The sequence below is a fragment of the Phyllostomus discolor genome, chromosome 14, assembly GCF_004126475.2.
Source record: "Phyllostomus discolor isolate MPI-MPIP mPhyDis1 chromosome 14, mPhyDis1.pri.v3, whole genome shotgun sequence".
In the NCBI taxonomy this organism is placed as follows: domain Eukaryota; kingdom Metazoa; phylum Chordata; class Mammalia; order Chiroptera; family Phyllostomidae; genus Phyllostomus; species Phyllostomus discolor.
In genome coordinates this window covers 44,563,883-44,591,332 of record NC_040916.2, presented here as the reverse complement: position 1 = coordinate 44,591,332, position 27,450 = coordinate 44,563,883, and the positions used below count along the sequence as shown (strand labels likewise).

At 47.7% G+C, this 27,450-nt stretch overlaps 2 protein-coding genes across 9 annotated transcripts in view; both read right to left on the bottom strand.

Annotated features, from left to right (window-relative positions):
- Positions 1-321: 321 nt before the first annotated feature.
- TARS2 (threonyl-tRNA synthetase 2, mitochondrial) lies at positions 322-15,557 on the bottom strand. 3 transcript variants are annotated; one of them, XM_028503050.2, is made up of 18 exons: positions 14,182-14,317; positions 13,704-13,900; positions 13,255-13,378; positions 12,087-12,211; positions 11,225-11,342; positions 11,044-11,108; positions 10,716-10,794; positions 9,431-9,577; positions 9,151-9,249; positions 8,356-8,573; positions 7,734-7,896; positions 7,380-7,517; positions 7,140-7,217; positions 3,007-3,107; positions 2,700-2,801; positions 2,451-2,523; positions 1,545-1,659; positions 322-685 (listed from the first exon to the last, which is right to left on the bottom strand). In XM_028503050.2, the coding sequence occupies exons 1-18, from the start codon at positions 14,254-14,256 to the stop codon at positions 537-539; spliced, it is 2,166 nt and encodes a 721-aa protein (XP_028358851.1). In that variant the 5' UTR covers positions 14,257-14,317; the 3' UTR covers positions 322-536. The 3 variants fall into 3 exon arrangements, with proteins under 3 accessions (XP_028358851.1, XP_028358852.1, XP_035871704.1); XM_028503051.2 differs by having other exon boundaries at positions 14,191-14,312; XM_036015811.1 differs by lacking the exon at positions 322-685 and adding an exon at positions 15,380-15,557 and having other exon boundaries at positions 2,700-2,797; positions 14,182-14,552.
- Positions 15,558-19,198: 3,641 nt separating this feature from the next.
- The window catches only part of RPRD2 (regulation of nuclear pre-mRNA domain containing 2), a 95,284-nt gene continuing 87,032 nt past the window's right edge, over positions 19,199-27,450 (bottom strand). For 3 of the 6 annotated variants that reach the window (XM_036015808.1, XM_036015809.1, XM_028502629.2), the window contains one exon: positions 19,199-25,850. In XM_036015808.1, coding sequence (XP_035871701.1) covers positions 23,083-25,850 — 2,768 coding nt within the window. In that variant the 3' untranslated portion in view covers positions 19,199-23,082. The remainder of the gene's footprint in view (positions 25,851-27,450) is intronic. The other 3 variants (XM_036015810.1, XM_028502630.2, XM_028502631.2) reach the window with 2 other exon arrangements.

Below are 27,450 nucleotides of genomic sequence, written 5' to 3'. Positions count from 1 at the left end.
GGGGCTCCCCGAGGGCCAAGAGGCCCGGGCTGCCCGTTTCCTTAATTTTTAAAAAAGCATGTATTGATTTCAGAGAAACACCAATTTGTTGTTCCATTTATTTATGCATTCATTGGTTGATTCTTATATGTGCCCTGAGCAGGGATCAAACCCATAACCTTGGGGTAACCTGAATGTACTGGGAAGATGCTCTAACCAACTGAGCTACCCAGCCAGGGCCTGGGCTGCCCTCTTCAATTTCCCCAACACCTTGGGACAAAAGAGGGAGGCGGACTTTTTACCTCTGATCCCATCAGCAGCCAGAGATGAAGACACAACCCCAGCAGTTTCAAGTTTATTATTTTTAGTCTCACTGTCCTCCCATGCAAAGAGCCACAGCTTCCTCCAGACCTGATTCTTTCTAGGGGAGTAGATTCACGCCTCCACATGAGTTCCAAAGGGTCTGGGGACTCTGGACTCTGTCAGTTAGGTTGGCCTCTGCCGTGTTCAGAGGCTGGTGGCTCCGGCAGACCTCTGTCTCTGCAGCATACAAAAGCTCAGAACATTTCTTCAGCGTTTGGGACCCTGGCGTTCTGTAGCTCCAGCAGCCGCCCCACAGCCTCTTCCAAGTCCCGTTCTCCAAGTCGCCGATTATCTCGGGTCCGAATGTTCACTGTTCTCTTGCTCTGCTCTTTCTGGCCAACCACTGCAAGAAAGGGGGAGGTTTGGGTACCTCCACCTAAGCGCTCTCCCTCTGCTATGCAGAAATTGAAGAGATCTAAATCTTCAGAAAGGGTGAGAGCTAAGCCCAGATATGGTTGAGGGAAGGATATATTTAGCTGTCTCTTGCCCTTCAGTTCCCTGCTCTTGCTGAGGAGATAAGAAAATGTTCCAGACATTCTCCTATATGCCTTATCACTTCTAGTCAGGAGCCCAGAGGTCAGAGATAGTAGGGTCAGCCAGAGAAAGACCACAGGGGTCAAGGAGCAGACCCAGAGAGAACCGCGTGTGTGCAGGTCAGAGGGAGGGGAGGTGGCGGGGTGCACGGCCCACGAGGCAGCCTGCTCTCGGTGCTGGCAGCGCAGTGTGAGTGGGTGAGTGGGTGTGAAACTGGAGAATCAGGTCGTCTGGCTGAGGAGTTTCTGCTCCTTGCTTTCAGGACAGAGCTCTGAGCCTTGGAGAACGAAAAAAGGGACAGGCAGGGCTACCTTTTCTCCTTACCTTTCTCCTCCTCCGTAGGGCTGACTAGCCTATGTCTAGAATAAACAGAGCTAACTAATTAATGCCTTGTTAACCCTTCCTGCCCCTTTCTCTCTGATGCTCCCTTGGTTAATTAGCCTAACAGACACCACAGGCTATAGGAAGGGTCAGAAGAAAACTGTTCTGAGGGTCACGGGCAGCTGTAGTGGCGAAGAAACCTGGGGCCCAAATGGCTCAGGCATCCTGAATCCTGGCTCCTGTCCAGCTCAGGAATGGAGCCCCAACTGGGCCAAATACGAAGATGACTAAACTTAATAAATAGGAAAGAACAGCGTATGGGGCAGGTACCTGACCTGGTCTCTTACCAAACTGAAAATTGTAGCTGGTGAGCTGAGCCCGGCGGACTCTCCGGCTGAGGGTCAGTTTGGGGTCAGCGTCCAGGTCACCAACCAGTCCTGCAGCCCACAGGCTCTGCTGTGCCTGGGTCAGAGGTTTAGTAACAGCAACTTAATTTAATGGAAGGCTGAGGAGCTAGAACAGTTTGATGCCAGAATTCCCCAAGCCCCCATGTAGTCCTCCTTCCTGTGCCTCAAGGCTGACCAGCCCACACAGAGCACCCTCCTCCTTGTCTCTCTGCAGAGGCTCTGCCCTGGCCCCATGCAGCCCCCTGTCTGCCTCCTCCTGCAGCCCCACCTGCCAGTCATCCCCTTGACTGCCTGCTTCTAGCCACCACCGGACCCACCAGCTGCTCGTCTCGGGGACAGCCCATATCCTCACTGTCTAGAGGCGAAAAATAAAACCAACATTTATCCACACCCCCTTCTGTGCCAAGTGCTCTGTTGTCAGCATTTCATGTATGTGGACTTAATTTGCATACATTGCTCTGGCTGGTGTGGCTCAGTGGATTGAGCTCGGGCCTGTGGACCGAAAGGTCACCAGTTCAGTTCCCAGTCAGGGCACATGCCTGGGTGGCTGGGGGTGTGGGAGAGGCAACCAACTGATGTTTCCCTCACACATTGCTGTTTTTCTCCCTCTCTTTCCTTGTCTCTGAAAATAAATACAACCTTTTAAAAAATGATTTTTTTCACACATCCCCACAAGGCAGGGATAGTTTCATTCCTCAGATGTGAACTTTCCAGCATACAGGCCAGCAGCCATCCGCGCCCAGTCTCCTGGTTCCTGCTGCTGTGCCCACTGTGCTGCCCGGGGGGTCGCTTCCTATCCTATCCATTAGCCTTGCTTCAGCCCTGTCCTTACCCCCAGCTCCTCACCTCCCGGGCATATTCCTCTTGCTCGGTCCCCACAGGGATGACCATCACCTGGAATGGGGACAGCCACAGTGGCCTGGTTGGGAGAGAAGAGGGAAGGGCAAATTACTTATTCTGGCTCTGGCTGTGAGTGTGGCTGCAGAGAGCAGACTCGAGCAGGAGACAGAAGCCGGAGTCTGAAGGGGCCAGGCCCTGGGGCATGCACTATGCGGCTGGAGGGTCAGGGCAGAAGTCTGGAGCCGGAGGTCTCACCATTTCCCGCCACAGCTCTCCGCCAGCACCCCCAGCATCCTCTCCACAGAGCCCAGCACTGCTCGGTGAATGAGCACTGGGTGCTCCGGGGCCCCCGCCTGCCTTGGAGGGAAAAGGGAGGTGGATGGAATGGAGGAAGCGGCACAAATTGTGTAACCAAGATCACCCTCCAGTTTTTAGAAATATGCAGCCCCAGAAGGGGAGGGTGTGGAGAATTTGGTATTTTTAGGGTCAAAGGTAGAACAGGAGGTTGTTCTCCACCTATCCCATGGGCAGCCAAGGGAAAGGGGATGGGCAGGCCCTGTACCCCTTGTACTGGAGGTCAAATCTCAGGGGCAGCTGGAAGTCAAGCTGGATTGTCCCGCACTGATGGGGCCGACCCAGGGCATCTCGGAGGTGCACGTCAATCTGGGGAGACACAGAAGGCATGGCAGACCCCGGACCCAGCATCCGCCATTATCTGTGCCACCCCCCTTCCCACCTACCCGTGTCCCAGGCTGCTAGGAGAGACATGTCACCCAGCTGTATCATGCTCTACTCACCCACTGGCGACTCTGGCAGCCAGTCTCCGTGGCTCCTTCCACTTATTGTGGTGTTATAATATTAGAGGACACCAACATTCACACGAATGACCCATCCACACCCTGGCTTCTCATTTCCTTGAGCCCCTCAACTCAGAGACCTTCGTCCACACACGCACTACAGCCCCACCCCCCACATCCCGTCACTGCCTGGAAAGGCCGCACCTCTGCACCGGCCCACCCGGCTCTGACCGCCAACTCTTGGTTTTCTAGCACTGACGGTGATTCCTATTAAAAACACTTCAATGCCCAGGTTCCTCGATTCCTCTTTTCCTTCCCATTTACAGGCCCCTCCTGCCTTCAACTCCTCCCCACGCAGCTGTCCCTGCTCGTTTTTTCCTCTGTCACATCCACGTGGCGGAACCCCGCCCTGATGGTGCCCGCCCTTCCATCTCTGGGACACTGAAACACAACCGCTCGGCGCTGCCCAACACGGCACACCCCGCGCAGGTGCAAAACCAGGGACCGATGCCACCATGCAAGTCACTGCCTTGTACCTCATGCAACGCGGCTGTACCCTGCTGCTGCCCCAGGCCTCCAGCTGCCTTGGTCAGCTGGGCGCTGTTCTCCTCCAGGAGTTTCAAGCTTTCTTCTCTCTCTTCTCATTTCCACCCCCCTCCCAAACTCTCCTCTCCCCCATTCCCATTGCACCAAATGATCCTCTTCCCCATTTCATGGAAAACCCAGGTAATTAGTATTGTGAGATGGGAAAATGTCTCAACTTCTATCTCCACACCTATGAACTTCCCAGAATCTACTTCCAGACTTTCTTTCTGCCCCCAAAACAACGGCAAAGGTTACCCCTCTGGTCGGGTGGAGGGCCCTCCATCCTACCCTTCGCGCCTCCCCAGGAACTTCCCCTAAACTTCAACTTCTCCCTGACCCAAACAGGCACCCTCTCAGCGCAGCATTCACACATTCTCAAGTCTCGCCTCTGACTACTCAGGCCCCAGTAACCCTCTTCTGCCTCATTCGTTCACTTCTGACTCCACCCCAGTCTCCACTTTACCAAAAATGGCCCTGCAAAACCAAAGAGCCTCGAGCTCCGCCTTTGCCCTGGTCTTTCTAGACATCCAGCTTTGCTCTTTTCTGTGCTGGACAGTGTCCCCCTGGGGCAGGCACAGCCCAGTTCATGACGACCAATAAACTGGACATGGCCGTGTGGCTCTCTCCTCATCCACAGTTTACTGCTCTGCTTTCTTGGCTCTGCCTTTTCTTGGGGTGCACGAAGCATCAAGCTTTTACCAATGTGCTTTGTTGGCCAGTGCTCTTACCAGCAGTGCTTTGAGCCTGCACCAAAGGCTGCTGCCCCTCCAGGGAGGCAGAACGCTCCGGCCCCAGGTTTGTTACAGGGCAGCTGCCACTACCTCTTGTGTCCTCTCCCCTTTCAGTCCCTATCCTGTTACACTGAGTATCCCCTGGCCTGGTACTTCCCTTGCTTCATCCTGCCACATGTACATAAAAGTCCTCGTTGCAAAGGGTCAAATAGTTTACCTCTGCTGAGCTTTATCTTGGATAAATTAAGTGCTAATCAACAGAACATTCTGAAATTCATTGCTTGTAATGAAATACAGGGAGGGGCAAAAGTAGGTTTACAGTTGTATCTACTTTTGAATAATAAACAATAATTCAAAAATAAACTGTTTTGCATACTCCCAACTGTAAACCTACTTGTGAAACATAGAGTTCATTCTTGCATTATTATTATTTTATTTGAAAGTGGATACAACTGTAAACCTGCTTTTTTGCTCCATCCTGTATGCCATACAGTTCTTACTCTTTGATATTCCTCTTGAAGAAGCCATATTGTCGGACTTTGTTTGATGAATTCAGGGTTATTGTTGAATATATAATAATGAAACCTGCTTGCCCACTGTTTGCGAGAACACTTTGCACCCAGAGCATTGCCTTCATAAGCAGACTGGCGCCAGCAGTTGCACAGTTTAACGCCCAGCTGCGTTACAGGTAAACACGCGTTGTCAGCAGCTGGTACTTCTGCTCGGAGTTGATTCCAGGTGTGCAACTGACCTCACACCAATTTACATCAATCCACCTTAATGGAAAAATAACATTTTCCTGGCATGTTAAATCAAGTCTTTAAAGAAGTTTCCAAGAAAATTTTACTGTCCTGGGTTGTGAATGATTAAGGAAGTTTGTATTTTGTGACAAATGTTATCAAATTTCTTTTAGCTGCTGCTGTGCTTTTATCATGAAGTACATTTATTTATCTTATAACAATAGCTCTAAAATTTGTTTAACTTAATTGATAACCTGAATTTATGGTAATATTAACACATGAATTCAGTATATTTTGAGACAGTAATCTTCTGCCATTCATTAATTTTGGTTGATGACTTTAACAGAAGCACTTCCCACTGTACATGATTTCAAATTGTTATTAAATTGGTTTTTGTGTTGCCTTGTTAGATTTATTTTGGATGTGCCACTTTAAGAACAATTCTGGCCCTGGCTGGTGTGGATCGAGTGCCGGCCTGCAGACTGAAAGGCTGTGTGGGCTTGATTACCCATCAGGGCACGTGCCTGGGTTGTGGGCCAGGCCCCCAGTTGGGGGCGCGCGAGAGGCAGCCAATCGATGTATCTCCAGCACATCGGTGTTTCCTTCTCTTACTCCCTCCCTTGCCCTCTCTCCAAAAATAAAAAAATATTAAAAAAAAAAAAGTAATTCTGTATGTGTCTTATGCTATGTTCTGAGATTTTATTTCCATAATTACTCCTGTGGATTTGAATATTTTAAAAACATTTCAACTGTAAGCTTGTTAGCCAACTGGGTAAATATTTAGGGTCACCTAACCCTTTTGTATGAGAAAGCACAGTCATACAACTTTCCTTTCAGAGACCTACTAAGTAACATTTCTCAGAGAGGAAATCCTTCTTTTACAAGTGTGTGGACACATGGGTTACTGGTATTATTATAGTTTACAGAATTACCTACTACACCAGATTGTTGAGTACCAATATGGTAGTTTCTTAGGCTTGACTCTTCAAAGACAATGGCAGCAGTTCAAATGCCTTTTGAAAGGAAGGTAACTAAAGGTTGATCATAGGACTATATACTTAGTGTCTGATCTGAAGTAATAATGAAGACTGTCCTGTAGATTATATACCCATCACAGCTGCTTTAATAGGTTAAATGAAAAGGTTTGTAGATAAGGTAATTGGGAAATGGGGTTGGAGGGAACATTTTTGGGGAGACAGCATACATTTCAATTTCATAATGCACGGATAAATTTGGGGAGCTGGATGTGCTGTGCAACTGTGGTTTCAGTTGTATAATATATTAAGTCCTATTTGTTGAGCTTCCATCAACTCTATACATTTTTTGATCTTTATCACTATCGCATGATTGGAAATGTTTAAAACGCTGCAAAAATTTTAGTAATGTAATGGTTTTATAACCAATTTTCTTCTGTCTGCCATTCATTGGTAACATAAAAAACAAAGAAACAAATCCCCCAAAAACCTAACAGCTTTTTTACTAAACCCAGCAGACACTTTTCAGCTCTTTTTCTCTCCTGATGTCTTTCACTTCTTCCAGCTTGCCTTGTGAGTTTTCATCTTCCCCAGCCTCGGCCTACGCTCTTCCCTCCTGAAACACCTCTTCACCCCGCTGACATTTACATTTCAGATCGGAAAGAGTCCTGCAGGAAGCCTCTCTTGACCCTCTTGAGTAACAGGCTCCCTTAGCACCTACGGCCCCACAGCCCCCACTAGATCCTAAGTCCACGGGGACAGCAACTGTACTGCTCTTGTTTATAGCCACCACAAGTTATCTATTAAATATCTAATAAAACAAAACAAAAACTGAATCAAACGCTGTCCAATAAAGCTTCCAGCTTACCTTAGGCCCATAGAAGGCACCATCTCCAGGGTTGAGGTCCCAGGGTTCCCCAAATTCTTCCAGGGCCTGTTGAAGGACCTTTACAGGGGAGGAGAGAGGACTTCACGAGCAACGTAACCCTCCGGTCTCCCGCAGATGGCCCCCTCGGCAGACGCCTCTACTGAGCGCCCTGACTCCCATTTGCCTCCTCTTCCATCAGAGAGGGGTTTATCCGCCTCTGCTTCCCCAGCACCTGCTCACCTGCTCAGCCTGGTCCCAAAGACAAGGCTCTCCCAGGAAGCCAGACGGCCGGGTGGACAGTGCCAGGCGGAAGGAGAAGCCAAGGACAGCATAGACCGAGCGGAGGAAATCCAGGCAGCCTCGGATCTCTGCTTCCAGCTGGGGCAGGAAGTAAGGGCGGGTGAGCTGTGTGCTAGCTAAGGCTCTGGGATGACAGTAGTTTGGGGGAGGCAGAGGGCACACACACACAGGGGAAAGCTGGGGATAGCACATAGCTGAACTGCAGTATTTAATAAAGAGGGCAGCTGAGGGTCAGGAATGTTGGTGGCTCATAGGGGAATGGCAGGTGCCTTGGTGGGACGGGGGAAGGGCCACCTGATTGGGTGCACAGAAGATGTGAGCATCGTCCTGCTGGAAACACCGCAGCCGGGTCAGTCCCCCTAGACTGCCAGAGGCCTCAGCCCTGTGCAGGGCCCCAAAGTCTGCCAGTCGCAGGGGCAGCTCTCGCCAGGATCTGGGCCGGTGGGCAAACATCAGGCTGAGGTTGAGGTGGGGAGAGGTTAGTGCCACCGGAAAAACTGGCCCCCGAAGACTTCCTTTCCTTGTGCCGTCAGCTAAGGACATCTCCAGCTTTAGCGTGCCCTCCCCAAGTCCTGACAGTCCTGCTCATCACAATGAGAGCCCTGCGTGGCTCAAAGGGAATCTCTCAGTAATAACAGTAAGAGACGGCATTTCCCGCGCACCTGTTCTGTGACAGGCACTGTGCTGGAAGGGGAACCTTAGACAGTAATTCCAAACCCTTGGTGTTCACAACACGAGACTGAGGCTTAGAGCGGCACAGTGATCTTCCCAGTTCACACAGCTGGCAAGAGGGCAGATTCAGGACTCAGATCAGTGCCCTGATACGCTTCAGGGTGCTTCCTAGTACTTAATATTTAGCAAGCTGGGTGCCCGGCCCCAGCCCTGGGAGGACCCAGGCCTCCCGGCCCCTGCTCACCAGTGCGCAGGGCAGTTCATGGGCTTGAGGGCAAGCGTGTCTGTGGGATGGCTCGTGGGGTGGTCACTCTGGGAGCTGGCGGGCCTGTCGGAGCCTGCGGACTGCAGTGCGAACATGTCCTCCTGATAATGCTCCCAGTGCCCTGAGAGTTCCCAGAGTTTCGTAGCAAACAGCATGGGTGTCTTCACTTCTAAGAAACCGCGGCGGGCGTACTCAGCCTGGAAAGGAGGGCACAGACGTGAAAGGTCAACGTGACCTTGAGGTGAGAAGGGCGGGCGGCAGCTGTGTGATTCTCCTGGGTCCTCAGGTTGTGCTGATGACAGTCAACCTGCTAAGTACCACGTGAACTCTCTACGCCCCCCACTGCAGACCACAGGTTTCCAGTGTCTTCATGAGCATCACCAGCACTTTACAATACTTATGTTTATGCTTCTAATCCCTCTTTTACTTCTTTTCTAAAATCATTTTGTTATTGTTTTTCTATTACAGTTTTCCCAATTTTTCCCCCTTTGCCCTCCTCCACCCATCCCAGGCCCCGGTCCCGCACTCAGTTCCCACACTGTTGTCCATGTCTGAGGGCCATTCACACATGTTCATAGTCTAGTGCCTTCCCCTTCTTTCCATTACCCCCCTCCCCCCTCCCCTCTGGTCACTGTCAGTCTGTTCCATGTTCCCATGCCTATGGTTCTATTTTGTTTGTTAGTTTATTGTAAGCCCCCCTTTTTAACACTTGGCTTCTTCTAGGCCCTCGGCCCCTCCCTGGTCTTCCTTCCCCTGGACTTGGGTCCTCCTTACCCTGATAAAGGACACCAGGGCATTATACACCCTTGTCCCCCGCGGCAGGAAGAAGCAGCTCCCAGGACTCAGTTCGTGGAAGAAAAAGAGCTCCTGTTCCTGGGGTCAGGAATGGCAGTGGTCACTTCAGGGGGGAAGCGAGGGCCTTGGAACCCAGAAGAAACAAGTGATGGAGCTGCTCAGTCTGTCGGGTTCTGAATCGGCTCCCAGCTTTGCAATCAGGTTCCTTCATCTTGTTCCGACCCTCATCCTCAGCCCCCCATTACCCCAATCTCAGTACCTTCCCGATGCGCCGGTGGTCCCGTAACTCTGCTTCCCTCCTCCATTCTTCCCAGGCCCTCAGCTCCTCTGCTGTGGGGAAGGAAATCCCGGACACCCTCTGCAGTGTCTCTGGGGCGCCCGAGGACTTCCATACGGATGACGAGTTCTGTGGGAGGACAGCGGGAGTCAAAGGGAAGACGGAGAGGGCTGAAGACACCGAACGTCTCTTGCAAACCTCAAATGATACTCTCAGCGTAGGCCTCACAGGTATGCCCTACTTCTCCCACCATCGACACCAGCAGGCTGGTCCTGCAGACCCCCTGCGATGTTTACAGCCTTGGAGGGGCCCGACTCCTGATTTCCACCCATGTCCTGCTCAGGCCTAACCCTATCCTGCCACCTCTTTTTCTCCCCATCCTCAGCACTGCTGCCCTGCCAGCACCCCTGTACGTAGCTCCTTCCTGTTCCAGTCAGTGACTGCTCCGGGGACTAGCCTGAGATCTGGTCGAATGTCATCCTATCCATCTGTTTATCAACCCCCAGACAGCTGCCAGAAGACTCAATCTCCCACACTAGCTCCTGTCCCCAGCCACACGAAATCCGATGCCTCTGCTCATGCTGTCCTCAAACAACAGTACTGCTAGTAAGAAACAGCCTGCATTTTACAGCACTTTTAACTTTTCCTCAGTCGCTTTCTCCTGCACTAGCGGGTTCTGTCCCTAGATGTGGATTTACTGGCGGGCCAGAAATTAACAGCCTCGTTTACTAGAAGGGGGAAATGGGTGAGGAGATTTACCCAAGGCCACACACTGCATCAACACCCGAGCTGGGGCAAGGCGCCGCTGGCTGGGTTTTCAATCCGCGCTTTTTGTTCTGCATGTCTGCCTCACCCCTCGCTCTCCGCTCCCATTCCATCTAGTAGCTCCCCGTGCCCAGGAACACCGTTTCATCAAAGACATGCCCCTGACATAGAACAGTCTCCCTGTGCCTGTTAAACGCCATCTCACACCCCTCTACTCACAGGAGCCTTCCCTACATGGCCTTGTCCGGCCTGCCCGTGCCCTCCCCCTCCACCTCCTGTAGCACTGACACCTAACTATGGAATTTGTGTTGGCTTCTGGGCCCTGGCAGTGTGTCCAGTATCTGCCGTTAGACTCAAAGTTTCTAGAAGGCAGAGACTAAGTATCTTTCTCCTCCAGGATTCCCTCAGCTATCAGAGTATCAAGGGGCTGAGAGAGAGGATTATCTCCTGCCCCCTCCAGTGAAAACCGGAGTCTCAGCCTAACCCTGTCCTCACCACTGACCGTGAGCAGCTTCAGCCCTCCAATCTGTCCCGTATGCCGAAGGTGGGGGCCCCGGCAAAGATCGACCAACATGCCGCACCTGGGAGAAGGAAGGAGTCAGTCAGTGGTTGCCAAATTCTGGAGCTTCTAGTTTTCTCCCTCCCATGGCCTTTAGCAGACAGAAAGAGGAAGTAAAGAAAACTACTCCACAGACAGAGCAATGGGAGATGAGAACCAAATCCTGTTCCCATTCCTGTTTCTGGAGCAGCAGGTCACCTTCTGTCTTCCTTCCCTCACCCCACTTCCGGCCCTCGCCTCCCCCGGATTCCCTTCTCTGGACCACTCTCACCCATACACTGTCGCCGTTGGGCCTGTCACTTTCTCCTCGATCAGGCGAAGCTTAAAGGGGTTATCCTGGAAGAATGGATGAGTGGAGACTGGTCTCTATCCCCACAAAGATGTCCTGGGAGAGAGTCACCCCTTCTCTCATGCCTCTGATTTCCTCCTAAAACTGTGGGATTCCAACGCACCTTAAAGAGCTGGCGAAGCTGATCCTGGGAAGCCTCTAGCCTCCGGAAGGGCTGAGCAGCAGCTGTAAGTTCCTGGCAAATTCGCTCCAAAACAGGCAGCTCTGAGCCCCGGATAGTCCTGGGAAGGTGAGAATTGGTTGGTCTGCATCCCCTAAGAAGCATCACCTGGGTGACATACCTGTTGGCTAGGAGGTGCCATCCTGCCTTCGAGAAACATCCTGAATTACCTGCTTTTAGGCAAACTAAGAGAAAACTTTAACGGGAAATCAGGTGCAAACTTTATAGCTGGAGCAAATGCTCGATGTATAAAATTAAAAGTTGAGTGCAGGCAATCTGGATGGACAAAATTAAAGCAATAGTTATGAAGTAAAAGTTGAAGAATTCCTAAAGGCTAGAAAAGATAAGGTTCGAGGAGAATTAGAAGAGAAAGAACACAGACCAATGGAGAAGGTGACACCAAAGTAACGGCGGGGACCTGGAGGCCCTTTCCCAGCTTGCTCCTCCAGACTGAACACGCCCGAGGCCCCAGAAAAGGACCTCGGACACCACTCCAGTGGAAGGACACGAACTGAGTACGGTCTAAGGCGCTAACGCCTGGCGTGGTGACCAGTTGATAATTCTGTACCGCACAGCTGAAATCTGCCAAGAGTAGAGCTTAAGCGTTCTCACACATACACACAAAAAGTGAGGTGACAAATTAATTAGATTGTAGGAATCGTTTCACAAGGTATACAAATATCAAATTATCACCTTGTACACTTAAAAATATTACAATTTTGTCAATTATACCTCAAAAAACCTGAAAAAATATGACAAAGTCCCTAAAAAAGAAACCATTCTCCTCCTTCCGTGGACTACTCACCGGTCTTTTCCCAGGAAGAAATCGTGGTAGAAGCCACATTCTGTGCTGGGGCCTCGGCAGAGGACAGCACCGAGGAGCTGTTCCGCCGCTGCCCCCAGGACGTGGGTGCTGGAGTGCCAGAACACCTGGATTCACAAGAAAGGGGTTCACGAGTTCATAACCTTTCCCTGTAACTCCTAGTTCCTGATTTTCTCCTCTGAGAGTCTGGTGTGAACTTAGTACGGCTCTTCTAGGACTACCACGTACTGGAGGTCAGTAGGGGCAGAGCACCAAAGAGAGTACCCCCGGCCCCACTCCTCCAGGCTCCCTTCCCAGTTGTAGAAGCCCAGTTGGTTTTCCTTTGCTCTCCTGTAACATCTCCTTTTAGGGCTTCAGGGTAACCTAGTTTGTTAAGACTAATTTTTTTTAAGTTTTTATTTATTTAATTCCAGAGAGAGGGGGAGGGAGGAGGAAAGAGAGAGGGAGAGAAACATCAGTGTGTGGCTGCCTCCCATGTACCCGCAGCTAGGGTCCCAGCCTGTAACCCAGGTATGTGCCCTGACCGGGAATCAAACTCAGGACCCCTTGGTTTGGAGGCTGGCTCTCAATCCACTGAGCCACACCAGTCAGGGCAAGACTGATTTTTAAAGGGTCTACTCAGCATCCCCCCCTTTTCCCCCCTATATCAGGAATCTAGTGTGATGCAACCACTGCTTTAGGACTTGGTGACCATTTGTAGATAGGCGATATGAGAACGTCATCTTTCTGCACCTTAACAGATGAGGCCTACATTACCTAAGCTGACACGAAGAGGACAAAATGGACAGAGGGCCAGGCTGTGTGCTCAGCTGTGGAAGCCATGTTAGAATTAAATACATGCTACAGATGACTTATGATAGGCGTCTCAAGAGCCGGGAGCACTGAACTGGCATATCATCCTGCTGTTTTCAACTTATTATCTTTCCCTTTCACGAGCACAAATGATGTCTGCGTATAACAGATCTAGGCTAAATAAACACTTTCCTCGTAAGTTTCCAGCTTAGCTAGGAATGGTCAAGACAAGCAATCTGTGGTAGGTCTTCTTCTCAAGTGTAAACAGAGATACTAAGGCAAAAAAAAAGTTAGAAACACACATTTAAATGTCTCTTAGTTTAGTAGCCGCTGTATTTTCGATAAGGAAGAAACTTACTGCTTTCCCCTCTGCAGAATCAAATGTCAGAAATCTGAGGTCACAATCTGTCTCTAAGGGCCGCTCCAGATCATAAGGTTCTCCATTCACTTGGGCAGCCACTGCAGTATTTGCCAGGGTTGAACTTCAGTGCGGGTGCGGGGGCAGGAATAAAGAAACAGACAAGATTACAATCCACGGGGGAAGGAGGGACTAATCTCGTATGAACTTCAAACATGCAAAGGGGAAATGTGTTACCGGAGCAATAAAACCCATCCTTTCTCTCCTCCCACCCCAAGGATAACAGGGAAAGGGCAGAGACTCTGAAACTAATGCAGATAAAGACGAATCCTTAAGAAAAGCTAGCTTGATGGGATGGAACAGAAAGAAGCAATTTTCTTCCCCTGCTCTGGTCCAGGGGAAGGAAGTGCAGATGTAGAATACTGGTAGGTAGAAAATGGGCCTGGTACCTGATCTGCTGGGCTAGTTGGTAAGGGGTTGTGTTCCATGCCACTGCCTCCACCTTCTGGCCTCCGGGAAGCGCTATCTTAATAGTCCGGTGTTCCTTTTCTGCTATGCTTGCTACCCTCTTTACCTGAGTAGCCCATAGCTCCTCAAAAAGGCCAAGCCGCTCTACCAACCAGTGTGGAGGGTTCGGCACAGCTGCCTGGAAGGAAAGATGTTAGGAGGTAACACAGTCCCCAATCAGTTATTCTTGAGCTATGGGATGGTGGGAGGTGATATATAAGTGGCCGCGGTCCTCTCTCTAGTCTTTAAGAGATACAGGGCCCTACGTTAGGGGTCCTACACTCCCCAGGCTGTTGACACTAGGAAAAAGTGCGTAAAAAGCCTAGGGTAGCCGGGGACTCAGGGTGGGAGCACAGGGTGGTCAGACTGGGATGAGAGTCTACACCTTGGGCTTTGGGCTGGCTCGGAACTTTTGGGTACCTCACGCACCGTGTGCAGCCCGCAGGCTTGTAACCCTGGGAGCCGGAGCCGCCGCCACCTCTGATACAGTCCCATGTTCTTTCAGACCAGTGCCTACATCCTCAAATGATCGCTTCTTCTCCTTCACCAGATTCCTCATTGGCTTCTGGCCCCTCAACTTCCATGCCTATTGGTTGTTAAAGCTGCCACTCTACCCTGGGACTACCTCTAGGAACTGCGGAGAGGCACACCCCACACAGCACGAGCAGCGATGTGGGTGGTTCCGCCTGTCCGGAAGACCTACACTGTTACACACGCAAGCCCGAGACCTGCAGTTCCAGCCCAAAGTAGCAATAGGTGTCCTGCGGCTTGGAGGACAGGAGCAGGAAACTCTAGAGAGAGAGAGGGAGAAAAACGGACCTGAAGGAATAGTAATTCCCTTTTTAACAATGAATCTTTTTTTTTTTTTAAACATAGTCTTTACTGGCAGGTAGAAAACACGAGCATAGATTTGGAACCAAAACAGACCTAGTAGTTTAAATCCTGAATCTGCCTGCCATTCACTATGTAATTGTGGGTAAATTATTTAATTTCTATGCTTCAGTTTTCTCATCTATGAAATGGGAATAATAGTATCACTCCCAATCGTTAAATTAATTTTGTATTAACTCACCTAATATATGGTACACGGTAAAGGGCAACAATAGCAACAAACTATTAGAATTAATAAATATAACAACTTCAAGGGCTGGAACAGAGAATCTGCAGAGAGCACTTCCTGGAGTCCTTCATACTCGTGTTTTAAGAGGGCCCTAAGAGACCTCTAAATCTTACAGATGAGGAATTTAAGGTCAGAGAAGGTAAGTGATTGAAAGTCAATCGGTTAAGTGCTGATGCTGGGTTTGATTGAACTCATGCACTTTCCCACCACACCAGACCCTTGCTGGTGGTAGAGTTTACTCCCAGTATGTGCCCCCACCTTCACAGTTGTCTGACCCTAGAATCTTAGCTCTTTTGCCTCTCATTCCCATTCTAGCTTTCAACTTCCTTTATCCCTTCTCTCCCCTCTCCCTGCTGTATCTAGGACACAGGACTAGGCATATTTGATTTATTTTTACACAGTAAAAATAGAAACGTGGTCAGATTTTAGTCAAGTGTGAGGGGAAATGGACTTGGGGGCAGCTGTGAAGTTCTCCGTAATTGCTATCAGTGCCCTCACCTGGGGGTGGGGGTGGTTAGAGTTGGTTCTCAAGTTTCCAGTGATGGAATCAAGGATTGTGGAGGAAGCGCTGTCAGAGATTGTTGTTTAATGTAGGTTTCCAGAGGCCAGAGGTTCTGTCGGGGAAAAAACAGCAGTTGATCTGAGTCACAGGCACCACTCTGGCTCTTGGCTCCATCTTCTGATATGTTAGAACCCTGAAATACAAAAAGAAATACACAAGACTGTGGAAGAGGAAGATTACTTGTGTGTGTGTGTGTAGTTCGGAAAAGGTAGTGAGAATTTTTAAGTTCAGAAAGTGTGACAACAGGCAGAACTTTCCCCATGGCTCCACACCAAAAGGGACAGGGTAGTGTTACATAGCAGGCAACAAAATGGTAGGTGCTCAATAAATATTGAATCAAGAATGTACAAATTACTGTATTGAGTTGAAACTGCAAAGGATACATATACTGACACACACACACACACATTGTTTAATCACTCTACCATGTCTTTCGTGCAGACAGCAGAGAGATGGTGGAGTAAGTAAGCCTGACTGTTATGGCAGCTTCCTCCACTCACCCCTCAAACATTTACCGACTGCTCACTGTGCCTGCACGATGCACTGAACTGTGCGGTCAGGGGGTGCTGATCAGTCAAGTACTACATCACCACCTATGTAACTTGTGCTGCAGTTGAGGAAGGAAGGAATGTCAGGTTAACCCATTCTTCCCCCTGTAGCAACCAAGCCAGCAAAAGCAAGCTAGATAAGGCCAATTCATTCATCGCTGGTTCCTCTGTACTTCTGAATTGTGTCTAGCATGTCTCAGCCTCAAGGAATTTAACAGGTTAGTCTTCCCGGTAAACACCCCTACACAACTGCTCTTACCTTACCCAGAATGTCACTGAACACCTATTATGTGCCAAGTTCTGCCTTCGCTATTCCTAGAATAACCCTGACAAATAGTAGCTCTTCTTAGACTTCCTTTATAACCTGGAAAATGACCCTTAGGGAAGCCCCAGTCCCTGAATCCCAAGTCTGTACTATGCCATACTCTGCTGCCTCTCAGACACCAGAACAGTCAGAATGCATTACGTTTGGTAGCACAGCCCTGCGTCCTCCCCGGGTACACTACTTGGAGACTTTGGGGCCAAAAAGGCCTTGAAAGGTTGGAGAGAGGGGTCCAATAAAAGCCAAGAAAAGGGGCATCTTACCAAATTTTCTCTGGCAGACTAAGGATGGGGAAAAGAAGTGTTAAGGAAATAATATGATCTCACAGGAGCCTAGGGGACAGGGAATTCTCGGTGAAGAGTATTCCTTAAGGAAGTTTTGGGAAATTCTCAGCTTTACTCTTTTAGAAGAGACATCCTAAAACTGAAGCTCTGATTGAGGTGGTATTGTTATAACCTTAAACTATATGTAAGAATGCTCTCCACGGAAGGCAAAGTGCATTTTCCACTTGTCATCAGACCCACACATACCTCTAAACTTGTATGAGCTTTTAGAAGCAAAATTTCCCTGCATCAAAGAGGCAGAAGATATACTGGAGGTAAAAGAAATGTAAGATGAAAATATATAAAGAAAGGTTTCTATCATTGCTACCAAATGCTTTTGAGGCTCACAGAACTAACCGAGTGGCTAAGGTGCAGTAGGTGGTATGAGATTAGATATATTAAAATGTTTTTTTTTCCCTTGGTAATAAAGATCTAGGAAGGGGCCAAGCTTTTTAATATTGCTTTAAAATGCCAAAAAGAGACATAAACTTCGGCCACATTTGCTGAGTAAATAAAGAGGGGGAAGCTTCTTATCAGGAGCACAGGGACAAGTTGAACTTGGCTTTGAAAATAAAGCCTTGGGTGCACCTAAAGTCTCTAAGACTTCCCTTCCCCAAGACATCTCTAGTCTGTAGAAGAGAAACAAGGAAACAGGCACCGCTGCTACCCCTGCCTTTTAAGTGACCCTGATCTGTCAGGTCAAGGCCAAGGAAAAAACAGGGAAGTGTCCCAAACACAGGAGCCAGTGCAGGGATGTCAGCTTAGGTTCCGTAATTAAGTAAAAAACAAAGGAAAGAGCAAAGCACTCTGAAAGGTCCTTGATACATCTAGAGAAGGTAATATACAATGCAAAGCCCACTATCCATTAACCAAAATTTCAAATTAATCCTTTCCTAATCTGTTGCCCTTAGCAACAATCGGCCACCTAGAAGATATGGAATCTTAAATGTGTCATGTGGGTGCAAAGGATTCCTAGCCAGGGGTGGGCAAAACTGAGGCAATGGAGGCCACCTAGCTCTTCTTTCTACCCATCGGACTGAAATAATCCAAGAAATATGTTAATTAACAAGTTTCAAGTCCTCATCTCTTTTCCACAAATTGCGCAGCAAAGCACTTAAGTAGTTCTCAAAAATAAGGGGCTACAATGGTGATGAAAGGAAGTTGCTGCAACATCTAATTTGCTACGAACCCCAACAGGCCTGGGGTGGACTGGGTTAGCCAACACCCATTTTGAGTCAAACACAAAAAGCTGCAGCGTGTGTTTCCTCTGTTGGCACTGCTCACTGGCCCCTCCAGCCACACCTGTATTCTCAACTTCTGACTTTTGCCATAGTGAGCACAAAGGGAAAGGAAAATAAATCAATAAAGGAACACAAGGTAATTGCATCATCATTTTCTAGAGATCTCAGCTCTTTTCTTCCCTTCCTCTCAAACTTACAACTAAGCATGAAAGGTTTCTCTTTTCCTCCCCAGTAGCTAGTCAGAAGTAATTTGAGTTTTATACTGCACTTACTCTTTTCCTTTGAAGCTTATATGCTTTTTACTTCTACATGGGGGAAGGGAGAACAGGATGTTTACTTAAAAGCCAATATCTCAAGTATGTCCCTCTAGTAGCTTTGTCTATGCAGCCTGTGAGTTAGTACTCAGCAATTGTGAGCAGCAACTGGCCAAACTTGTCTATACAGTTACTCATAAACAAGTATGAGAAACACCTCAAACCCTGTATCCATTCAGATGGTGTTTGCATTACTATCTACATATATGAGGGGGTAACTCATCCCTCCTATACCGGGTTGGCTTAAAAATAACTTCAGGGGAAGGATACATTTCCAACACATCCAGAAAGGCCAACAGGGAAGTCTGAATGCTATTGCTTGCTTGGGATGGAGACAAGAATCAGGTGGGCAAGTCAAGGTCCCAAGAGGGGACAAGCAAGAAATAAAGCCAGTTAGCTCAGCAGTACACCCTACCGGCTGGGTGTGTTCTCAGGCTGCTGCCATTTCTGGATTTTTGGTGACACACATGTGTAGCTTCCCGTAATCAAGGCTATTTAGAGCCTCTACCCTGCCAGTGACCCAGGCCTGATCTAGGTGCCATGACTCTCTCTGCCCCTTAAAGCCAACATTCCATTCATTAAGGCTCACTGGGTTAAGGGATAGGGCAAGAGAGGGTTAAGTGTGGTTTCTGTGACAGATTGCCAATATGCAGCAAGAAAGGTAGATGTGGGCAAAGAATTGGCCAGAAGGATCCCTGTCACTCCCCTCCCCCAATTCTATGCTTGCTTTAAAAATGTTCCTTTGCTCATAATTGTACAACTTTTTGCATACACAAATAACTATCCATACAGTATAACCCACTTCACTACCGCCACTCCCCGAACAGCTTTGATCTCACTCCACCCATCATCCCTTTCCAAAATTGAATTACACAAAGGATCAAACAGAAAACCCACAAGGCTATGACTTTCTTAGAGGCACAGATTGCCTTGTGACATCAAGTGCAGAAGTCAAAGGAGACAGCTGGACAAGATCAATGTGAGAGGGGAAGAGTCAACCACACAACAAAGGAAACCATATTTTATTAAATTGGAAAACAAAAACATAACACTGGGGACAAACAGACTTAAAAAAGGACGGAATGGCTGGAAGAGGAAAGTGCAAGTGGTCACACGGAAGGGAGATGGGTGGTCTGTGGTATCTTTGTGTGTGCGCCTCAGAAATGTGCAGGCACACCCACCACCCCCTCTCCCCCCACACACTCTTAGACCAAAAGCCAATCCGATCATATCTTCAGAGATACATCCAGGCTTGCTTTCTGCATTCTGTAGCCGGTTTCACCTTCAGCCCTGGACAGTCACGGAGGGTCTTTGCTGGAGAGAATTTAGGTTTTCCAACCGCTGGCCTGTACCACAAAGCAGCAGTTTCCGCTTCTGGAGGAATTTCCACCTTGCACTCACCGGAGAAGCCAGGGGCCCTTGGTTAAAGCCCCAAATCTCAAAGAAAAATGTCAAACCTTTAGAACTAGTTATTTTATTAAGTGATATTAATACACATTTCAAAAGGATTTCATTGTTGTTGCCTCTAAAGCATGTACTTGTTTTGTCTTCCACACTGAACATGTGAGAATATCAATCCAACATATCTAATTTTAATCTTAACAGGCACCCCTGCCCATTCAAAAAAGGGGGGGGAGGAGAGGAAAAGGGGGAAAAAGCAGTAATTTACAGCGGCTTCAAAAACAGTAACAGCTGAGGCTTAATTCTGCATAAACCAGTAATTTCAGGATAGTGAATATTCTGCAATTAGGACGTTTAGCATATTCACATTATCTAGATAGGTTCGCTGTACCATGTATATCACAAACACTGTATTCTGGGGATTGGAAAGGATTAAGCCCTACTCTCTGATCATTTTACCCTCCCTGGAATCAAACAAAATTCTACTTATTCTCAGCATTTGGGAGGGCAGAGGGAAGCAGGGAGAGCTTTTCATATAAGCTCACAGAAGAGTAAACTATTACAAAATACTTTAGGACTCTATTTTCTGATGCTGTTATCACTGAGCTTTAAGTGGTACCAGTGTACCCACGACCCCCACCAATTCTCTGTCTGTGATTTTACAGTGAACACCAAGGACCTCAGTTAACAACTTCGTATATTGAGCTTTCACGTGAATCATGTCCTTTCCGAGACACACTATGCTATGCTTTCTTTAAAAAATATCTTGTTTATTTTTTTTAAACTCAGGTTGAAATACAAAAGTCAGAGCATGGGCACGGAGTTTTAAATCACAGACACAGAAAGAATAAAACCCCTTTGTTTCATGTTATGAATACCAGAATTGTCTTCTGTTTCACTATATCACATATATACATTGTCGTCTTCATTTACTGCTGTAGACAGATTTCCTTAAAGTTAACAGCTGACAGTCACACAAATCCTCACGTCCATCCTGAAACAAGTGCGAGGATTTTTGTGGCTTAAAAAACAAAACAGCCCACAAAAAATTCAACCCTTAAAAGTCCATCTTTAAAACTGTACAAGGTCTTCCTTTCGTGTATTAGCCATTGTACTTTTGAGAACAATTATTCTGCCCCAGCATTCAGGAAGCCACTTTCCTGACACCCTCACATTTTTCTAATAAAACCAAATGGTCAGAGAGCCTTTTCAAGTAAACACTACTTTTAGCTTAAACAAGAGCAGCAGAAAGAATTCACATTCTTTTATTTTAGAACGAAACACATCCCACTTAGTTTCTGTGGAAAAAAAAAAAAACCCACACAGAAAAAACAAAAACAAAAAACAAAACCAAACTTTCAGTTGAGTCAAATAGAACTCTCCCTCCCCCTCCCCACCCCCTCTCCCCTACTCATCTTTTCCCTAAACAAATGTCTGAGGACTCAATGTAACTAGACCGTCTTTGCTACACTATATACCCCATCCCATATACAAGGTCATGGTATCATGCATTGTTGTGGGGAGAGCTACAGGGCAGAGAGGCTTGAGAGGGTCAAAGAAAGTAAGTTGGTTTAGGAACAGAAATGCATTAGGAAGATGAATGACTTGCTCCATCCTAACCACAGAACACATGGCAAGCCCAAATAAATAACATGACATAAATTACACGGAACTCCCAACCTATGACACACACCTGGTTTAAGCTGCTCTTTATCTGAAAAGCAAGTTTACTTTGAGACAAAGCATCACCTTCTGCCACTACACTGCCCTCTTGCCCACCTTAAATATTTCACTAAGGAAATATTGCAGGAATCCAAAGCAATCCCCATACTTCCTATTGTTAGTTCTATACTAACTTGGAAGAAAACATGAAACTTAGTAGGGTTCTCTAGAACACTCAACCTAATATTGTCTTACTCACTTAGCTGGAGATTTCCAGTGTGTGTACCTTAGGGTAAGACACTAAGTAAAAAAATGTAAAGCAACATTTGCTTTTCAGTGTCACTAGACAGATATAAACGAAGTATGGTGATTGTCTTTTCCCTAGTACTAGCTGTAGAAACACAAATTAGAAGCCTTTCAGTTCATGGAGAACTCTTTCATGAGAAATGACTGAGCAGAAATATCTTTATTTCCTATTAGGAGTGGGAGGTGAGGGTAAGGCTTGAGCCTTGACGATGTGAATGGCTGCTACTGGAGAGTGGGGTACATTTGGACTTATTGGGTTCTCCGGTTTCTCTGTAAAGATACATCTCGTACTGCTCACTTGTCACTGGACACATCTGAAGAGGTGTTAACACAAAGGTACTGCTGAACCTTCTCCTTTGAAAGACCAAGAAGGGGGTGAATACAGGACAAAGGCAAGAAGAAAGGAAAGTCAAGCAAGTCCTTTTCCCTAGTAGTTAACCTTTGCTGAAGCATACCAACAAGTATCACATTAGGGAGGCACCATGGTAAAAATGTCTACTTCTTACATTAAAAAATACAGGGATAATAATATTCCAGTTGCACCTTTGTAGTAACTGTCAACTGTAGTGCCTTTCTTTCTGGCAGCAGGAGTGAAAGCTGAGAGTCAAGAGAAGCAAGAGCCTGGTGCAAGAGGAGTGAAATCTCAAAGGTGTTTTCCATTCTCTCATTTACGAAGAATGGGCAGGTCACATCGCCCTGTTAATGGGTCCTTTCTCTAACTCTCTACATTGAAGTTACTCCTTATTTTAACCTCAAAAGTATATCCAGCCCACTCTCTTTCATTCCAAAAATAAAGACATTTTACAAGGACAGAATGCAGTTTATGTCTTCTTAAAGTCACTGCCTGGTAATACTTTGGAAGAATCTGAATTTTTTTTTAAATAAGATTTTTAGGAGAAAGGTAAAAAACTCAACTTCAACATGCCTTTAAAAACAAACAAAACACAACAGCCTGACAGGTCCAAGGTCTCCCACATTTCCTCCCTTGCAACATCTCTTGGCCGTCAGCAGGGCAAAGAGCACACAGGGAAGGGAGCCAAGCCGGTCACAGCAGGTTCCTTAGCTGGAGAGAGAAGGGGACAGGAACCCTTCCAGTGACTGACTACTGATAAGCCAACCCCAAAATAACACCCCAACATTGCACGCTATCATCTGTAATGGTGGAAGTTTTATTTCAAATGTAGTAATACTCTTCAATAGATAGGGTAATATAAGATTTGCTTTCCTTCCCATCCCTCAAACTCCCAGCCAAAGGGAAGTGGCTTTGGTTGTGTTTCTTTCCCTGTCCCCTGTCCGACCCGCCCCCTAAAATACAAACAACTTGGGGAAGGTAGGTGAGTGCAGTGGGAAGGAGGACTGGATGGAATAGTGAAATGTAAGCATATGACTTCTTACTTTGGAAGGGAGGCCCTTGGTCATAAAAAAAAATAAATCAGAGGAGGGAAAACAAAAACAACAATAAACCAAACTCCTACTTCCAATGCTCTCTAGACTGTTTAAAATGCCTTTCTCTTGGTTTCCATCAGTACCTGGGAGGGAAGAATGGGCGTTTTGGTGCAAAGAACGGAGGGCCCCTAACGAAAGGTGGCCTGGGTCTCTTTAAACTGTGGAACGGGTCTCTGCTGAGAAAAGGTTCCCTAGGCCGAAAGTCTGGCCGGGGATTCCGCAAAATCATACCACTCCGGTTGATGGCGTCTCTGTGAGAGGGACCCAAGGGGAGGCCACTGCTGCTGTTGCTGCCTCCCCCACCTCCTCCATGGGCTGGGCCCAGGTGCTCCAGAGAATGAGAGGGCAAGCTCAGGCTCTCATGCACACGGCTAAGGCCAGGGCCGTTGAGGTCCCGTTGGGTGGGGCCCCCATGGTCCCTGGGTCCTGGGAGCACCCCAAAATGATCAGCCAGGGTCCCTTGAAGGAGAGAACTATGGTCCTTGGGAAACACTGCCACTGCCCCTGCCACTCCGTGCTCTGCCAGCGGTGGGGCTGGGAAGGGTACAACCCCAGAGTGGTCAACAGGGGGAGGAGGGGGTGGAGTCGAAAAGGGAACACCGCTCCCACCGCTGCTGCTATGTTCCCCAGGGGGTGGAGGGGGTGGGGTGGGGAAAGGAACTCCGCTGTGCTCTCCAGGAGGAGGGGGTGGGGCAGCATGGGCCAAGGCCGCCTCCTTTGTGAAGGGATTCGAAAGATCCACAGAGGGTAGATGAGTGGGTGCATCTCGAGAGAAGATACCACCATGATCCTTGGGAGGGGCGGGCGGGGCAGACGACGGCCCCACGGGCTCTCTCTGGAAGGGTGTCCCATGTTCCAAGGGGGATGGGGGAAGATGATGCTCAAATGTTGAGTTGAAACTGGTGGAACGAAAGCTGCCGACACTTTCCTGAAATTGGGGTGCCCGTTCCTTGTATGGTGCTGCTTTAAAGCCAGTGAGGCCTCCACTGCCCCCACCCCCAAGGGATGCCAACTCAGAGGCACTTGAGGGGCCATTGTCAAAAGAGCTGCCTGCAGTGCTCAGATCAAACCAACCCACCCTTGAAGCCTCACGCCCATGTCCTCTATTTCCCTTCCCAGGAACTCGGACGGACTCTACGGTCTGTATCGGCTCCCCGGACATCCTCCTATTGGATGCATTATGGTAACCCAAGGTTTCTATTGGGGCCCCCTTTTCTTCGGTGCTGTCAGGTAAGTCTAAGCAGGAGGAGGAGACTCGGGTTTCTATGCGGTAGTGCTCTTCTTGTTGCTGCTGGTCAGTGGCGGTCAAACCGGGCTGGGCGAGGTTTGAGAGACTGACACCATCGCTGGAAGTGCCCTTGCCCGGGGCCTGGCCAAAATGCTTATCATCTGAGGACTTTCGTGAGGCGTTTTTAAGCATATTCTTAAACTCAATCGTCGACGTGGTGGAAATGGTGGAGGCTAGGACTTTCTCCACGCCTGATGTGGGTGGATGGCCCGTGGGAGCAGCAAGGGTATTCTGCGGAGAGAAAAGGGAACGATGTGGGACTGGGTGAGGAGAGTCTGGGTACTGCTTCTGTGGCAAACTGAGGTGCCCAGTGGTAGGTTGAGACAAGCTATTGTGGTTGGAGTCGGGGGTGAAAAATGAATCATTCTTACTCGGTGATGGTGACCGGTTAGACCCAGGTTCATTCCCTCTTATGTTGAAGGCACCAAATAGCCCAGGGGAAGGTGAGAGAAGGTCACAGTTCTCACTAGAGTCCAGGAGGGCCCTTACAGATGGAGGGAAGGCAGACTTTACTCCAAATTCTTGGACCCTGTGGCTGTAACTGGACAGGATTGGCTGGTACTCGGTGGTATCAGAAAGCTTGCTGGATTTCAGGATAGACTTGGCTGGTTTCTTCTCTAGGTTCATCATGGCAGAGGGTGGAGGCCCTGAATACTCAAAATCTCGGTAATCCTCATCTTCCTGGAAAGAAGTGTCTGGATAGAACTTTTCCTGTGAAGAGTCCATCAGAGAAGATGGTCTCTCCATTCCATCTGAAGGCTGCTTATAGGGCGATTCACTGCCCAGGCCAAAGGGCCGATACGTAGATACAGAATTGGAGAGCTCCCGGGGGTAGCTTTCCTCTCTCGCAGGGGGTGGTGATCTTGTACTGCTGGGTGTTGAAGAACCAGGGCTAATGATCTTAGAAAGCAGGGACACAGTATCTACACTGCTGGACGTGGGCTTGTCCATCATCTCATCTTGGGTGGGCGTCCCACTGCGTTCATCCCTTACAGGGGTTCCATCAATGTTGTCGACTGAAGTGCTAGTAGGGCCACGCTGGAAGTCTGAGGGATGGCTTTCTGCCGGGGCACTGGACCCCAAACTGCTCAGGATTGGGATGTTTAAGTTTAAGCCACTGAAACCAGGATTACCTTTTAAGAAGTTATGGATCTTCATTTCCAGGCTTGGGGAGGTGGACTCGGACTCCAGCTTCGGCTTGGAGATCTCTGAAGATTGGCACATGGCAACTTCAGTAGGTGGGGCAGCAGAGCTAGCATTGTGGGCGCCTGCGAACCCCAGAGAGTTGGATGGTAGCTTGAAAGTAGTGCTTGGGAGCCCTGGGCTTTGCCCAATTGAGGCCTTGCTGGTTGACGTTGAAGAGACCTCGGATGTTGATGAATTAGGAGAATAGTTGAAGCTTTTGGGAATAAAGGATTGGGTATTGGAGGGCAGATTTCTTCCTTTTATGCTAGAGACTGTGGTGGTGTTGGCAGGGGAAGTTGAAGTGCTCTGGGATGCAGCTTCACTGGCTGGAACTGGGTTCCCAGTGACACTCTGAAGTAAAGATGACAGGCCTGTAGAAACAAAGATTAGAGGAGTTGAAAAGAACAACTTCCTACCTTACAATAAAAACAATTTAGGCTAATCAGATATTCTCATTCATTCAAGTGGGAACCAGATAGACATTAAAATATGAAACCAAAGGGAATACAGACCAAACAAGCAATTGCTAAATGTCGCAGAAAACACTGGACTTAATTTGTCAATATAAAGACAGGGAGGGAATCACTGAAATGTTTCTAGTACAGTCCTGAAACAAGTCCAACACGGCACAACAAAAGGCAACAGGAAGGGGGAGATTTTAGTGTCAGAATCACTTATAGTTTAAACAAGACAAAGCAGGAAAAGAAAAGAAGCAAAGCTATTCTTAAAATAACATATTAAGCCAGTTATTTCTTAATATTTATTTGTGGAACTGTTGCCCTAAACAGGTGTTCTGCCCTTCCTTTGCAACCTCCACAATTGTTTCTAATAAGTTAATGGACCTATGTTATTCTCAAGAGGGGGATAACATGCAAAATACAGATAATTTTTTTGAACAGGGACAATTTTTAAAGAAGCATCTCTTGCTGTACTGGTGTTACCGTCGGGGGAAACAATGTTCTAAGCTATCATTTCTTTTTTTAATCTCTAAAAAGTATTTATCTATTTATTTATTTCGAGAGAAGGAAAGGAGGGAGCAAGAGAGAGGGAGAAACATCAGTGTGTTGTTGCTTCTTGAGCGCTCCCTACTGGGGACCTGGCCTGCAACCCACACTTGAGCCCTAGATTGGGAATTGAACCAGTGACCCTTTGGTTTGTAGGCTGGCACTCAATGCACTGAGCCACACCAGCCAGGGTAAGTTACCATTTTTTAGTTGTAAAATGCAGCGATAATAAACATGTAAACATACACCACAAAGACTTACAAAGTGAGACCATCAAAGGTTCTGATTCTTTCACAAAACAACACACAATCCCCACCTTATAGCTGGGAAAATTCAAGGATTACTGATCTACCAAGCTGATGCTGAGAAGATTCAACCCTACACAATGATAGACAAATTCTTCTCAGAAACCCAAAATATTTTGGGGCAAAGGCTGAAATCCACCAAAGCAAACTGCTCCTGTAGAAAGGTTTTTTAGAAAAACATAATAAAAAGGTAACAGAAAGTCCTATACATTCAATCATATTTTGGAAAATTTACATACTTTCTGGCGATACATGAAAACTTGTGTACACTCCACCTCAACTTAAATTTTTTAGTTATACACTAAAAATGCTCTTTCATAATGACATGGTAAAAAAAAAATTTCAGTTAATACATATACTCCAATTAATGTTTTTTGAAAAAAAATTTTTTTTACACATACATCAATCTGCAACTTTACATTTTCTTTTTTTTTATGTTTTTTAAAGATTTTATTTACTTATTTTTTTTTTTTTAGAGAGGGAAGGGAGGGGGAGAGAGAGAGAGAGAGAGAGAGAGAGAGAGAGAGAGAGAGAGAGAGGGAGAGAGAGAGAGAGAGAGAAACATCAATGTGAGGTTGCTGGGGGTTATGGCCTGCAACCCAGACATGTACCCTGGCTGGGAATTGAACCTGGGACACTTTGGTTCCCAGCTCGAGCTCAAT

Excerpts from the sequence above, each read along its gene's own strand:
- TARS2 (XM_028503050.2), bottom strand. The coding sequence starts at position 14,256 with ATGGGACTGTATCAGAGGTGGCGGCGGCTCCGGCTCCCAGGGTTACAA. Across the intron at positions 12,212-13,254 it reads ATTCTGCAGAGGGGAAAGCA|GTGTTCTGGCACTCCAGCAC; the intron begins GTAAGTTTCTTC and ends TTGTGAATCCAG. Across the intron at positions 2,802-3,006 it reads TTTGACCTCCAGTACAAGGG|GCAGGCGGGGGCCCCGGAGC; the intron begins GTACAGGGCCTG and ends TTTCCCTCCAAG.